Genomic DNA, 13417 nt, shown 5'->3' with positions numbered 1-13417 from the left:
AGTCTGAGCAAAATCAGTATCTTATCAAGAGACAAAAAAGGAGCACTTGCATAGTAACAGCTCTTTGCAAAATTTATCCCATGTTTATATTTAGATAGTTAGCAGTTACTAACAACCACAGGGGGATTATTAATGTTTGGAGGGTTAATGTTTAAAATCATAAACTTGAAACTTGAGCACAAACCTTACATGAGAAAACCAAACCCTAGTGAAATAAGCAAACACTTTGTACTTCATTATCCTCCAAATTGTAAGCTTTGCTTTTCTATTCCCTCCCTTGTGGATGGCAGAACCTTACTGATGCTTAACTATTTCCAAGTTATGGTCCCGCAATGACTGCTTTTTGGTTGAATATGTGAGAAGGAAAAAAAGAGATATTAGTCCTCTTGGTATTTTTCTAAGGAACTAAGTTTTAATGGAAAGATCCTAATTCTAATTAAAATATATAATTAGGGTTTTTTTTTGAAATAGATTAAATGCTTATGCTGATCTGACCTGCTTTCAAAGTGATTTAAGATTGAGTAAATGTCATTTGAGAGAGTTTTGGGATTTAATTACTTCCTTGGACTACTGATTTATCCTATTCTGTTTCATGTGTTAAGACCATTTGTTTTAAGTTTTATGGCATATTTGAAGTTCATATGTAAGTCTGGGTCTCTTTTTTAGGCTAGTAATCATAACATTAAAAATATTTTCTATAGGAGAGAGCCAAAGCATAAGAGACTCTTAAAAACTGAGAACAAACTGAGGGTTGATGGGGGGTGGGTGATGGGTATTGAGGAGGGCACCTTTTGGGATGAGCACTGGGTGTTGTGTGGAAACCAATTTGACAATAAATTTCATATATTAAAAAAAATATTTTCTATAAAAACTACAGAGTATAAATGAAAAAAAAATGACCAGTATACTATCTACCAGAATGATTGAGCCCATAGATTATAAAACATAAGAACAAAATTTCCATTTCTTTCATCTGGAAAGAAAATATTTGGTAAGAATTGCGCATTATTTTTTCCACCATTTCTTCTACTAGGCAGTCAGTAAATGTACTCAGTTTCCTATCTACAGCATAATTTCTCAAGCCAAGGTTTTATTCCTCTCTCCTTTGGGGAATTTGTTTGCAAACATTTCAGTGGTTTTAATTTTTCCTCAGTCATTAGTTAAAGTCAGACTAGGCCCCAAAGTCTAATGAAATTTCTGCTCAGATGTTTTTACAAATATGGGCTGCTTTTCCATGGTCTCCCATTGCTGACAATGGATCCCCGCTTTAGAGATTGATCATAATGATGTATCTTAATTTTGAATGATTATTTTAATTTTTCCAAATAATGTAGAATGAATACTTAAAATCATACTTCTAGTAATATTAATACAACATTGAAATATCATATTATAAAATTATCATTTTTCTTAAGTTTTCTCTTTGATATGTTCTTATTTATGAGAGATTAAAAAAATTTTTTTTAAACCTTTATTTGTTTTTGAGAGACAGAGCATGAGAAGGGGAGGGGCAGAGAAAGAGGGAGACACAGAATCTGAAGCAGGCTCCAGGCTCTGAGCTGTCAGCACAGAGTCTGAAATAGGGCGAGATCATGATCTGAGCTGACGTGGGATACTTAACCGACTGAGCCACCCAGGTGCCCCTAATTATAAGAGATTTGTTTTTTAAATGTATTTATTTGTTTTGAGAGAGAGAGAGAGACAAGAGTGCAAACAAGGGAGGGGCAGAGAGAGAGAGGGAGAGAGAGAATCCCAAGCAGGCTCTGCACTGTTAGCACAGAGCCAGATGGGGGGCTTGATCTCACAAACCATGAGGTCATGACCTGACTGAACTGAGATTAAGAGTCAGGTGCTTAACCTACTGAGCTACCCAGGTGCCCCTAACTATGAAAGGTTTTTAAAAACAATGCCTTAAGTATGATATTGCATTTTAGGGCTTAAGTAAAGGTTTGGCCTCCTTCTCAGATAGGATTCAAGAAAAATATGACAGAATTTGGTATAAATTAAATGTAAATAAGATGGACACTGGAATATAAAAATTCAAAAGGCTTAAATTATCCATACTTGATGTAATTAAAATTATTCAGCAATTATTTTTGAAAACAATACCCAAAAAAGCTTAAATTCCAAAGAAGATGATTTTGAATATAAAACTCTTTGACCATGAGCTTTTTCTGAGTCTTTCTGATAATGAGAATGATATTAAGTATATTAAAGCAGTAACTTCTAAATGTAGTTTTGCTTTACTTTCTTGCTTTGATTTCGAATCTCTCCACTACCTCCATAGAGAAAGTTAGCAACAGCCCCAGCCATATAATCATCTCTTTCAGAGCATACCCCTTAGGCCTTACCATACCATGGAGCATCCTTGCTGTTCTAGAACTTTGTAAAATGAAAAGTTGTATAATGTATATATCACATATATTATATTTAATTTTCTTTCCTTTTGTCATTTAAAGAAAAGTTTAGATTCTCCCTTATTTCCACTGCTCAGAACCTCTCCTGAAGCTGCATATATATGGTGTGGTATAAATGTGTGCCAGATACCATTTTGGAATTTATTAATGTCAGCTAGAAAGAGACCCTATTTAATAAGCTTCCAACCATTTTACATTATAGGCCCACTGTATTCCAATGGGTGTTTACTATTTTTTGATTATGAAGATAAATATTTTAGAAGTAATCAAATATTACTAAATTTCTCAGATTCCATGTCTTCCAAAAGGATACAAAAATAGATTAAAGATTTATTGAGGCAAATTTGTCCTTGGATCCTTCAGATCAGAGTATGAGAAAAAGTGGGGGAAATGCCTTGCAATAATACATTAATCAGGCAGATTTACAGACCTTTAAAGTCTCAAATAGATTAATATAATGATGCTTTCATGCGAATCTCAGTGCATGGAAAGAAACAAGAGAATCAGTAATACAGTGAAGAAATAATTCATAATTTAATTATATTAAAATATAGTTCTGACCAATGCAAAGAAAGGTAATTCTCCATCCAACAAGTGGAGAGAGAAAAGGAAGTTTAAAGGTGTTCACTTTCTAACTTGGAATTAGTTATTAAACGTGCATGATTAGTATAGAGAACGGGAAGATTTTAAGAAGGATTTAAGAAGGAGTTAACCAACTTAAATTCTGGTTGATTTTCTATTTGATCACCCAGATCTCGGTATTTCATTTTCTTGAGGCTATGGACTCCACTGAAGGATCTCATCTTCTTACTGTGGCATCTTATACCAAGGCCCAGTCTTCCAAGAAATTGTGCATTCAGGTGGTAAACGGACAAGTTCTCCAGAAATGCTGCATTTCTGCAATTGCTCAAATTAATTGAGTAACTTTGATTGTGATCTGGAAAGATGGTAAATAGCAGAAAATGTTCAGCTCCCTGAGACTTGAATTTAAAGTAGGCTCACCTTTTGTCCTTTTGATGATAGTTACAAGCTTGTACCTTTATACTCTAGGGTTTTCTTATCAGTAGCCCGCTTCTGGTCTTATGGCATTGAGAAAACATTAGTTTGACCTTAAAATTCAATAATGAGTTAAGCAGAATAAATAGCTACACAGGCCAGTCCAAGGTCGCAGAGCTTCTGTTCCAAATTTTCATGTACTTCATGCATATGCATATGCATATGCTTCAGTTTTTAGAAAGAAAGGATTATAATCAGGATAGAAATGAATATTGGAACCCTGACATTTTGCACATTGCTCTGTGTAAAGGGAAGACTGCAGAATCAAATTCTGGATGTCCAAATGTGCTCAGAGTACCAACATGCCTTCCTTTCTACTTAAATATTCTCTAGGACATTGTACACATTTGACAAAAGGGCTGCTGTTAAAAGCAGAAAGCCCCAGCAGAATGTTTGCTCCTGGGTGGGGGCAGAAGGCAGTTAATGTTAGATAAATCCTGGAAATCCAGCTCTGGGCAGTGATCATGATATTGACACTTCTTGGTTTATGGGAGGTTCACTCTAACATATATGCTATGGGAATAAAACAAGAGGCAAGTGAGAATTGTGATCTGTATGAAGAAGGATCATGAGCAAGGCCAAGAAGATGCAAAAAACAAACTAAGAACAAGTGCAGTTAAACAAATTACAGAGCAGATCTTACTGCTGAGAAAGATGAGAATTGGTTGTGGATTTGGGAAACATGGCCTAATTATTACACAGGCAAATGTTATTTGTAATTGAATCTTAGAGTGAGGCAAGCATATTCTTCTTCCTCAAGCAGTGATTTTTTCAAAGTGTCGTCCTAGGACCTCTGCTGCATCAGCCAACACCAGGCAACTTCTTAGAAATGCACATTCTTGGACCATACTCCAGACCTTATTGAATCAAAACTCTGCAGATCGGTCCAAAAATCTGTATTAACCAGACATCCGGGTCATTCTGCTGCATGCTAAAATTTGAGATAAGACCTTTTCTAAAACCACAGTATCTGGTTCTCCAGAATATAATCTTCTAAACCCAAGGTTCCACTATCAAAATTTCTGAATTTTGTAATAATTTAGGTAAGTCACTTAGAGATACTGAAGCAAATATTCTGATGAAAAATATATGTTGCATCCAATTATTTATGTAAATTCTATATAGACTATACCTTTAGCTTTCATTGTTGAAGTGAGTAGTTGTATGTAATGGCTCTTCTATCTGTTGGACATTTTTAATACATAGCTCTTAGAAATGTCAAGTTTTATGGTTTTCAGAGTTTGTGTGTGTGTGTGTGTGTGTGTGTGTGTGTAATGTTTGCAGCATTTTCTATTCTATTAGTAATCAAAGAAGAAAATGGTCTGACACTTCTTATGTCCTGTAGACTTTGTTTTCCTTTTGGATAAACTAAAGGGGTCAGACTTGATCACTAAAGTCGCTTCCGTTTTTTGAGATCTATGAATTCTAAAATTAATGAATATTTTCTCTAATATTCTAGCCATCTTTGTGAACACTGGCTCTCTGCTTTGTTTGTACTTTGAGCTACTTGGGGGTCCCTACATAGATATAGACTTTGCATGAGAGGTGAATATAGTAAAGATGCTACCTATTTCACTAAAGGTAGAGCATTTTGTCATGATACACAAATTATTTTTTATGCTATCACAAAATATAACTCAGATTCATACATCCTACTAATCAAAACATACCACATTTTAACTCCAATTTTATTTTCCACTCAGCACAGGCCTTTGGCTCAGGCCAGTCTGGTTGTTCATTGTCATACAAACACATCTTACTTATTTCTACTTTTTATTCTTGGCCTGCACTGTTTCTAGAGTTTCTTCCTTTCTTCTACTGAACTGATCAAATAAGACTGGCCCAGATACTACTTCCTCTCTTCTTGTATTTTTTTACAATGACCCTTCTCATCCTCTGAGAGTAGAGTGTCTGTCTCTTTGTTGCTGTATCGCGGGCACCTAGCAGACTGGCTGTCATGTAGATTATGCTTAATACATATTTGACAAATGGATTCGTGAATGGCTCCCGGATTTTCCACTGTGTGCCTTGCACATAATACATGCTCAGTAAATGTTTGAGTGCTATAAATTAGATTCATTGTTTTAACCCTCAATTTTCCTGCCTTTTACTGGATATAGCATTGACTATCTTTCAGCAATTCAGTATCTGACAAATGCTTTGACTATCTTAGTGAAAAGAGAGCATTCAAATCACAGCATGAGTAGCCCTTTAGTCAAACTGGCAAAACCCTTCAGATGTCCTTGGGTCAACTTTGATCATCATCCTTTACTATCTTCACCATGTTGTAGAATTCAGCATATTTTTTGAGGGACCCTGTATGAGCAGAGTGCTGAATGGAACTCATTTCAAGGTTCTTCTGACTTACAAGTAGCACTTAGCTGGGTGCTCTCACTCTCTGTTCCTGTACGATTGAGATAAACTAGGTTGTCATTGTCGTGACGGCCAATGCCTGATTTGACTGTTCCTCCCCAGAAAGTCTCAGATTTTTGGCTTCCTCACAGCGCTGCCTGGGATGCAGCCGGCCCTCTGTCCCTGGGCTCAGGGGCCCACCCAGCTTCCTTCTGGCACCCAAGGCAGCGGCTGCTCTGCCACCCCTTTTCTTCAGATAAGCATGGCTTGGAAATGCTATCTTTAGAGGTGATGAGTTTTTGTTTGGATAGAATTATGACTAGTATAAAGCCCACACATGCTAACAAGCCACAGAGTGCAAAATAATTATTGAAAGCAATTGGAGAGAAAAGTGGAAAATCATCTGAGGAAAAAACAAAATTGTTCCCAAAGCTTTGGTCCAATTTTTCGCTGTTACGTTCAATCTTGAGCCCTCGTTTTCTGCTGCCAGGTAACCCAAGCGCTGGTGACGCTGTTCCTCTCTTCTGCTTTTTGAATGGTACTCTTTATTAAACCTTTCGACATGCCTTCCTGACATTTGATTCCAAGTTAGTCAGAAAACATACGATATGCCAAGCTTACCTTTCAGTGGACAAGGAGAGAATTGCATTTTGTTTGTATCTTGGTTTTACTTAAATAGCATTTGGGATCACTGACTGTTTTCTCTGTATGTCCTTCCATGTGCATTAAGGTAATGTTTTCTATAGCAGAAGTAAACTTTTTTACCTGCAAGAATACATATGCTCTGTCCATGGCCTCAGTGTTGTGCATATAAGTTAATATGACATATGTATTATGTTCCAAATATAGTGACTAACCCATTTGCAAGGCATGCCTTCTTCCAGGCAGCAGATTAACTCTGCTCAAATGCTAAAATGTGTAACTTCCAACCAATGGTTGCTGTCTACTCATTTCGAATTAGTTTTAATAGTCCTTCCATTGACAAGAGAAATAGGCATAATACACAAGTAGTAAAGTATATCAGATGAATCCTAAAAGAACAAATGTCCCTGAGGAACAAGAGAGAAATAGAATAGGGTTAGTTCCTGTAATGCAAGGGAGAAAAAGACATGTGCATTAGTACCACAGAGTATAAATGTAGCATAGGGTTTTTGGTTGGGGGTGTGGGTGGGAACTTATAAGTAGAGAAGTAGCAGAGACATGTACTCTCTGGCCTCTCCATTAGTACACCACAGAGACTGGGCATAGATATCCGTATGCAGGATGGATAAGGTCCCAGAGGAGGGGAGCGTGCCTTGGTCAGTAGATTGGATGCGTACAGAGAGCATTCCAAGAGTGAAAATGAGACCTGCCCCCACATTACATTTCATATTCATAGGTTAGCTGAATAGGCTCCAGATGGAAAACACTGTATCTTTAAGTAACAAGAAATATGACAAGGGCTCTTCAGATGAGGCAGCATGCAACTTGAGGCCAGGGTCCGTATATTGAGGATAATGTTAGGAACAGCCTTGCCTGCCAGAAATGACATCAGCCAAAGATCAAGTCTTTCTGGAAGCTGACTTAGATCAGGCAACCTACTGCTAAGCCTCCAGGCCCACCCTATTTTCTCTCTTCAGTTCCCATTTGGTCAAGAAATCATCTAGCTCTTCATCTCTAACTTAAAAATTCCATTTCTATATTACGCAGCCACAAAAAAGGAATAAAATCTTGCTATTTGGGACAACATGGATAGACCTAGAGGGTAGTATACTAAGTGAAAAAAGTCAGACTAAGAAAGACAAATGCATATGATTTCACTCATGTGGAATCTAGAACACAGAACAAATGAATAAACAAACAAAAAGCAGAATCAACTATAAATACAGAGAACAAACCGATGGTTGCCAGAGGGAAGGGGTAGGGGACGGGCAAAATAAGTGAAGGGGAGTGGAGATACAGATTTCCAATTACGGAATGAACAAGTCACAGGATAAAAGGCACAGCTCAGGGAATATAGTCAATGATCCTATAATAGTGTTGTATGGTGACAGATGGTAGGTACATTTGTGAGCACAGCATACATATAGGGATGTAGGGATGTTGAGTCACTACACGTACACTTGAAACTAGTAGCCTCGTGTCTCAACTGGACTCAAATAAAACAATAAATACAATAGAATAAACAAAATTCCATTTTTGGACTTAGAACCAATGATTCTAACAACTTTAAATGGCCCCACATTGTTCTCTGAACTTAAGCATTGGTAATTGACTCATTTGAAGAATAAATGCATTAAATAGAAGCTGCAATCTATAGATAAGTAAAATATTTTGGTGGATAGAAAAAGGTTGATAACATTATTGAAAACTAAACCAGGATATTTTATTTTATTATTTTTGTATTGTTTATTTATTTTTGAGACAGAGAGAGACGGAGCACGAGCAGGGGAGGGGCAGAGAGAGGGGGAGATACAGAATCCGAAGCAGGCTCCAGGCTCTGAGCCGTCAGCACAGAGCCTGACACGGGGCTTGAATTCACGAACCATGAGATTATGACCAGAGCCGAAGTCAGATACTTAACTGACTGAGCCACCCAGGCTCCCCTAAACCAGGACATTTTAATATGGTAGCATAAGGTTATCTTTATCATAAAGATATGCTTTTAAAGTGTTATAGATGAAGAAATGATTATATGAAATATCCCTACTTGTTGGGGAAGGGTAGGATATTGTCATTGTAAGAAGAAATCTGAGTCAAAACTAAAGCCTAAGATGTGCCTCGTGGAAAACACACCTGTGTTTGGTCCATACAGGAAGGCATCTTCTCCTGTCTCTTTCCAAATCTCTAGAGCAGGAGTTCTCAAAGTGTAGTCCTTAGACCAGCATAATCAGCATCACCTGGAAAGTCACTGGAAAAGGTAAATTCTTGGGCCCTACTCCAGACCCACTGAATCAGAGACTCTGGAGGTGGGGCCTGGCAATCTGTATATTTTTTAAAGCCCTCTATGTGATTCTGATGTAAAATAAAGTTTGAGAACCACCTCTCTAAATACATCCTCATTCCCTTCTAACAGAGCATTCTGGGAATGTAATGTACACTTTATAACAATGAAAACAATTACATTACCCGTACTCTTTTCCTTTTAAAATGTAGATTATTTTTAAAAATCTGCTTGGAAATTAACCACGTTTTACATTGAGTGACATGAAGGAGATTGTTGCTAGCATTTAAATTACTTTGTGGTAGGGGACTCTCATTAATTACTTATGTTCTTGGTAGCTGATACTTTATCGAAAGGACCTGTGCTAGCATTAATAAATGCAAACAAAGTGGAAGGTCCTGAGGTTAATGAGATAGTGAAACATTAATCTGTGTTTCTTCTTTAATGTAAAATGGAGATTCATCAGGTTCACTTTGTATGTTTTACATTTGTCTTTCCAGGAAGAACAAAGTATGCTAGCTATGGAAGATGAGGGCACAGTACAGCTCCCATTGGAAGGGCACTATAGGTAAGATATGCGTGGAAAAGCACACCACTTGGAGTCATGAAACGTGTTGTTGTATACTTTACTTAAGAATTGTGAACTGTGTGCATTCCTACAAAGGTTTGTTGAAGCTGTGTCAGAATAGAAAGAAATGGAAGTAGGACTTAGATTACCTTGTCCTAGAACTAAGTTCTGACACTGGTAGCTGCGTGAGTAGGGGCAAGTGGCTGAAAATGAAGGGGGGCAGGGGACTGTTGTCTGAAGTCTTTTCTTCTCATATTTTATAATGTATACAAAAGCTCTAAAAGTATCAGTTGAAGACTGGTCAAGATTCAATTCCAGAATAAATGAGCTAGGTATTCACTACATTGATCCAGTGATCATGTTTGAACTCTGGGAAATGTTTGAACTCTGGGAAGTTACCCCTAAAAAATGGCACTTCCAAAGAGATGATCTATTTCCTGAGTTCAAGGATTCACATCTACCAGCCATTTTAGGAAGTATTTATGTAACTCTCCAAAATATGCCTATCTTCTTTATGCACAAAGACATAACAAAAGAATGCAAATGCCTGTGAGTTATAATAAAAACTTAAAAACATATCTGGGCAAAAATTACGTACAGATATATAGATATTGAAGCACTTAAGGATAATTTAAGACCATGCCAATAAAAAAACAGAGAAAACTTTTCCCTCTGGAAAGAATTTATCATAGTATTTACCAAAAAAATTGGAAAAATCTTCTAGATCTTCAGGGTCTGACTGTAAAATCACATTACCTAGGTTTTTAAAATATAATTATCTACCACCTAAACATGAGAAGGCATTTTATCTTTTTTTAAACAGTATGTAAGTTTTAAAAGCCTGTTGATTGTTTCATTGAATCAATATATTCCCACGTGTGTTTTGTAGATAGATACTTGGTCTCATGTGGTACCCCTCTCAAAAGGATTCTTTGGTTAGATAAATTTCCATACCACATTTCCATTTGGAGATTCATAGTGTATATTGGCATATTAAAGAATCTAAGTAGTGCTGTATGTTTTTTTTTTTTTAAGTTTAATTTTCTTTAATCAGAATTTTCTTTTCCTTTTTTTTTAAGCTTGTTTTTATTTATTTTGAGAGAGAGAGAGAGAGAGAGAGAGAGTGCAAATGGGGGAGGGGCAGAGAGAGGGAGACAGAATCCCAAGCACACTTCACTCTGTGAGCACAGAGCCCAGTGGGGGCTCAAACTCATGAACCCTGAGATCATGACCTGAGCTGAAGTCAAGAATCAGACACTTAACTGACTGAGCCAGCCAGGCTCCCCAATCCAGTATTTTCTAAACTCTTTGGCTTACAAGGCTCTTTGTCACATAATATTGTGAAAAACATGTATTCCATATGACATTCTTTTGGAAACTGGTTGATTTCATGCTTTGAGTTACTAGGGGCTGCTGGATTTGAGGAACTAAAAAGAACACTTGTCCAGACTGGGAAGGGAGGGACCCTGTGAGACCCAAGGTTTTGCTCCAGACCTTTGGTGTCTCTCTAAAAAAGTCTAATTTGTTGCCGCCTGTGAACAACCACTGATGAGGGTCATGTGAGGTCAGCCTAGGATTTCTATAGAAGGTGGTTTTTTTTCACAGCAGGGTATCTTTTCCTCGTGCAGTAAGAAGAGTGCTGTTTCCTCACTTGAAACTTTCTTTGACTTGGCCTATAATTTATCTCTGCTTCTATTTGGTTGTGTTTCTAGCCCTGGGAATATTTTAGAGAATTCTGGACGTCACTTAAAATTGGTGCCATTTTAAAATGCAAACAAAGCACCCAGCATTGTACGCGCCCTGATGTTGAAGGCCTTTCTAGTCATTTGGAAAGATATCTGCCAAACACACAGACTGCCTTCATTTATTCAACCAGTATTTATTGAGTGGGCATCAAGTGTCAGGCCCTGCTTGACTCTTGGGGAAACAGTAGCAGATGAATGGTCAAGAATCGTCATCCTCATAAAACTTATATTCAAGTAGAATAGAGGTGGGGGGGCCAAAAATAAAAGCACAAGTAATATGGGATAGTGTTTTAGATGGTGAAAAGTGCAATAAAAACAAAAAGCAAAAGAGGATGAGGGTACTCTGAGTGGATGGAAATAGAGATTTTCTTTTATTTTTTTAAGTTTATTTATTTTGAGGGAGGGGGAGAGAGAGAGAGAGAGAGAGAGGCAGGCAGAGAGAGAATCCCAAGCAGACTCCACACTGTCAGTGCAGACCTGACGTGGGGCTTGAATTCACAAACAGATTATACCTGAGCTGAAACCAAGAGTTGGATGCTTAACTGGCTGAGCCACTCAGGTGGCCCAGAAATTTTAAATACAGTAGTCAGCAAAGGCCTGAGTAGGTGACATTTAAACAAAGGAGGGAAAGAGTTGTACCATGTAAAGGAACATCATAGGCAGAAGGCAGGACAAACACGAGGCCCTGAGGCAGCAAGCCCAGAGTTTTCCAGAATAGTCGGGAGACCACTGCTTGTGGCCAGAGTAGAAGGAGCAGGGCTGTAATGGCAGGAGATGAACTTGGAGGGTGAGGGCAGGGACAGAGCCTATGGTCCACTTACCAGGCTTTCTCTGTCTTTTTAATGTTTGTTTGTTTGTTTGTTTGTTTGTTTGTTTTGAGAGAGAGAGAGACAGAAAGTAGGGGAGAGGCAGAAAGAGAGAGACAGAGAACCCCAAGCAGGCTCCATGCTGTCAGCATAGAGCACAATGAAGGGCTCGAACTGACAAACAGCAAGTGACCTGAGCTGAAACCAAGAGTCAGATGCTTAACTGACTGAGCCACCCAGGCACCCCTGCCAGGCTTTTTTTTCTAAGTGTGTGAGAGCCACTGTAGCGTCTGAGCAGGAGACTGAAGTTGATCTGCTCGGCTGCGAATGTAGGGGCAAGAGCCCAAGCAGTAAACACACAGAAACTCATCTCTGTAATTTGAAATGAATTAGGAGAACTCTAGCCAAAACCAGTGTCTATATAACTAGAATCTTTTGTTGAGATTTTTGTTTTTCATAGATTTTAAAAAAATAATTGAGAGAACTATTTACTTCTTAATTTTTAACTGTGAAAAATACTGTACAAAGGTATAAGACTGTCCTATATTTAGTTTCTATCACTAGATAACTGCAATTACTTAATTTTTTTAAATTTCATTTTGGGTAAACTCCTATCTAGAGATGATCCATCTGTGATCAATATCTCCGATGAAATGTCAAAGACTGCCTTGTGGAGGAACCTTCTGATGACTGCCGATAACTCAAAAGATAAGGAGTCAAGCTTTCCTTCTAAAAGGTTTGAATTCCAAAATAATGTGAATTTGTACTGATTCCAATCATTTTATGACATGAATCTATTAGGGAAGGAATAGTATTGGTTTCCATTGAATTTAGGTCTAAAATATTTTAGAAAACTCTTTTTAAAAGTAGGCAGAAATTGTAATTGGCACATTTGTTGGTATGTTTTTCAACATCTCCCTTTCAGATTAAAAGCTTATTCCAAAACTATGACAGTGGGGAGAATGGTGCTGTAAATGAGTCCCAATGCAGGCCACTTTCGGACATTCATTTGGCCTACTCTTTTGCAATAAAGTTCCATTATATTCACTCATCACCCACTTCCCAGAACCCTCTTAGATATCTGCCCACATTTTGCACTCCCCCATTGTCCTTTCTTAAGCCCCATATGCACATGTAATGGTGATTTTGCACTTAGTATATTTCCAGGTTCCTGTTCCAACTCCCTGAAAATCTTCCCTAACTTCCTTACTCCAAAACTTTCAGCTCCAGAAAGTTCTATGCATTCGTATTTCTCTGTATGCAAACATTACAAACCACTCCTATAGTTGTGGATGCTAAGTTGTAAATGCATGCTGGGGAAGAGTGTGTCCTTAAATATGAAGAGTCATCACAGGATTTCCAACTGAATTTTCCAGAATTTATAAGCGTTCAAACCATCCAGTCTTCTTAGATACTGATCTGAAGAAAAATCTCTGTGTTATGCTAATAGCTCTTCTTATTAAAGAGTGATTGAGGGATTTGGGACAGTGTTTAGTTATTAAGTTCCTTTATTTTCATGACCTTAAATTAACTTTTTCTACTTAATTTTT

At 37.6% G+C, this 13417-nt stretch overlaps 1 protein-coding gene across 7 annotated transcripts in view; it reads left to right on the top strand.

Annotated features, from left to right (window-relative positions):
* The window catches only part of SLC4A10 (solute carrier family 4 member 10), a 294893-nt gene that overhangs the window by 274147 nt on the left and 7329 nt on the right, over positions 1 to 13417 (top strand). For all 7 annotated transcript variants that reach the window (XM_019457640.2, XM_019457673.2, XM_019457667.2 and 4 more), the window contains 2 exons: positions 9249 to 9316; positions 12487 to 12603. In XM_019457640.2, the coding sequence (XP_019313185.1) occupies positions 9249 to 9316; positions 12487 to 12603 (185 nt within the window). The remainder of the gene's footprint in view (positions 1 to 9248; positions 9317 to 12486; positions 12604 to 13417) is intronic.

This window comes from Panthera pardus, unplaced genomic scaffold (genome assembly GCF_024362965.1).
Source record: "Panthera pardus isolate Hobbes unplaced genomic scaffold, ASM2436296v1 HiC_scaffold_10, whole genome shotgun sequence".
Classification (NCBI taxonomy): Eukaryota; Metazoa; Chordata; class Mammalia; order Carnivora; family Felidae; genus Panthera; species Panthera pardus.
The sequence above is the reverse complement of the archived record's forward strand: the minus strand, read 5'-3'. Positions and strand labels throughout refer to the sequence as shown.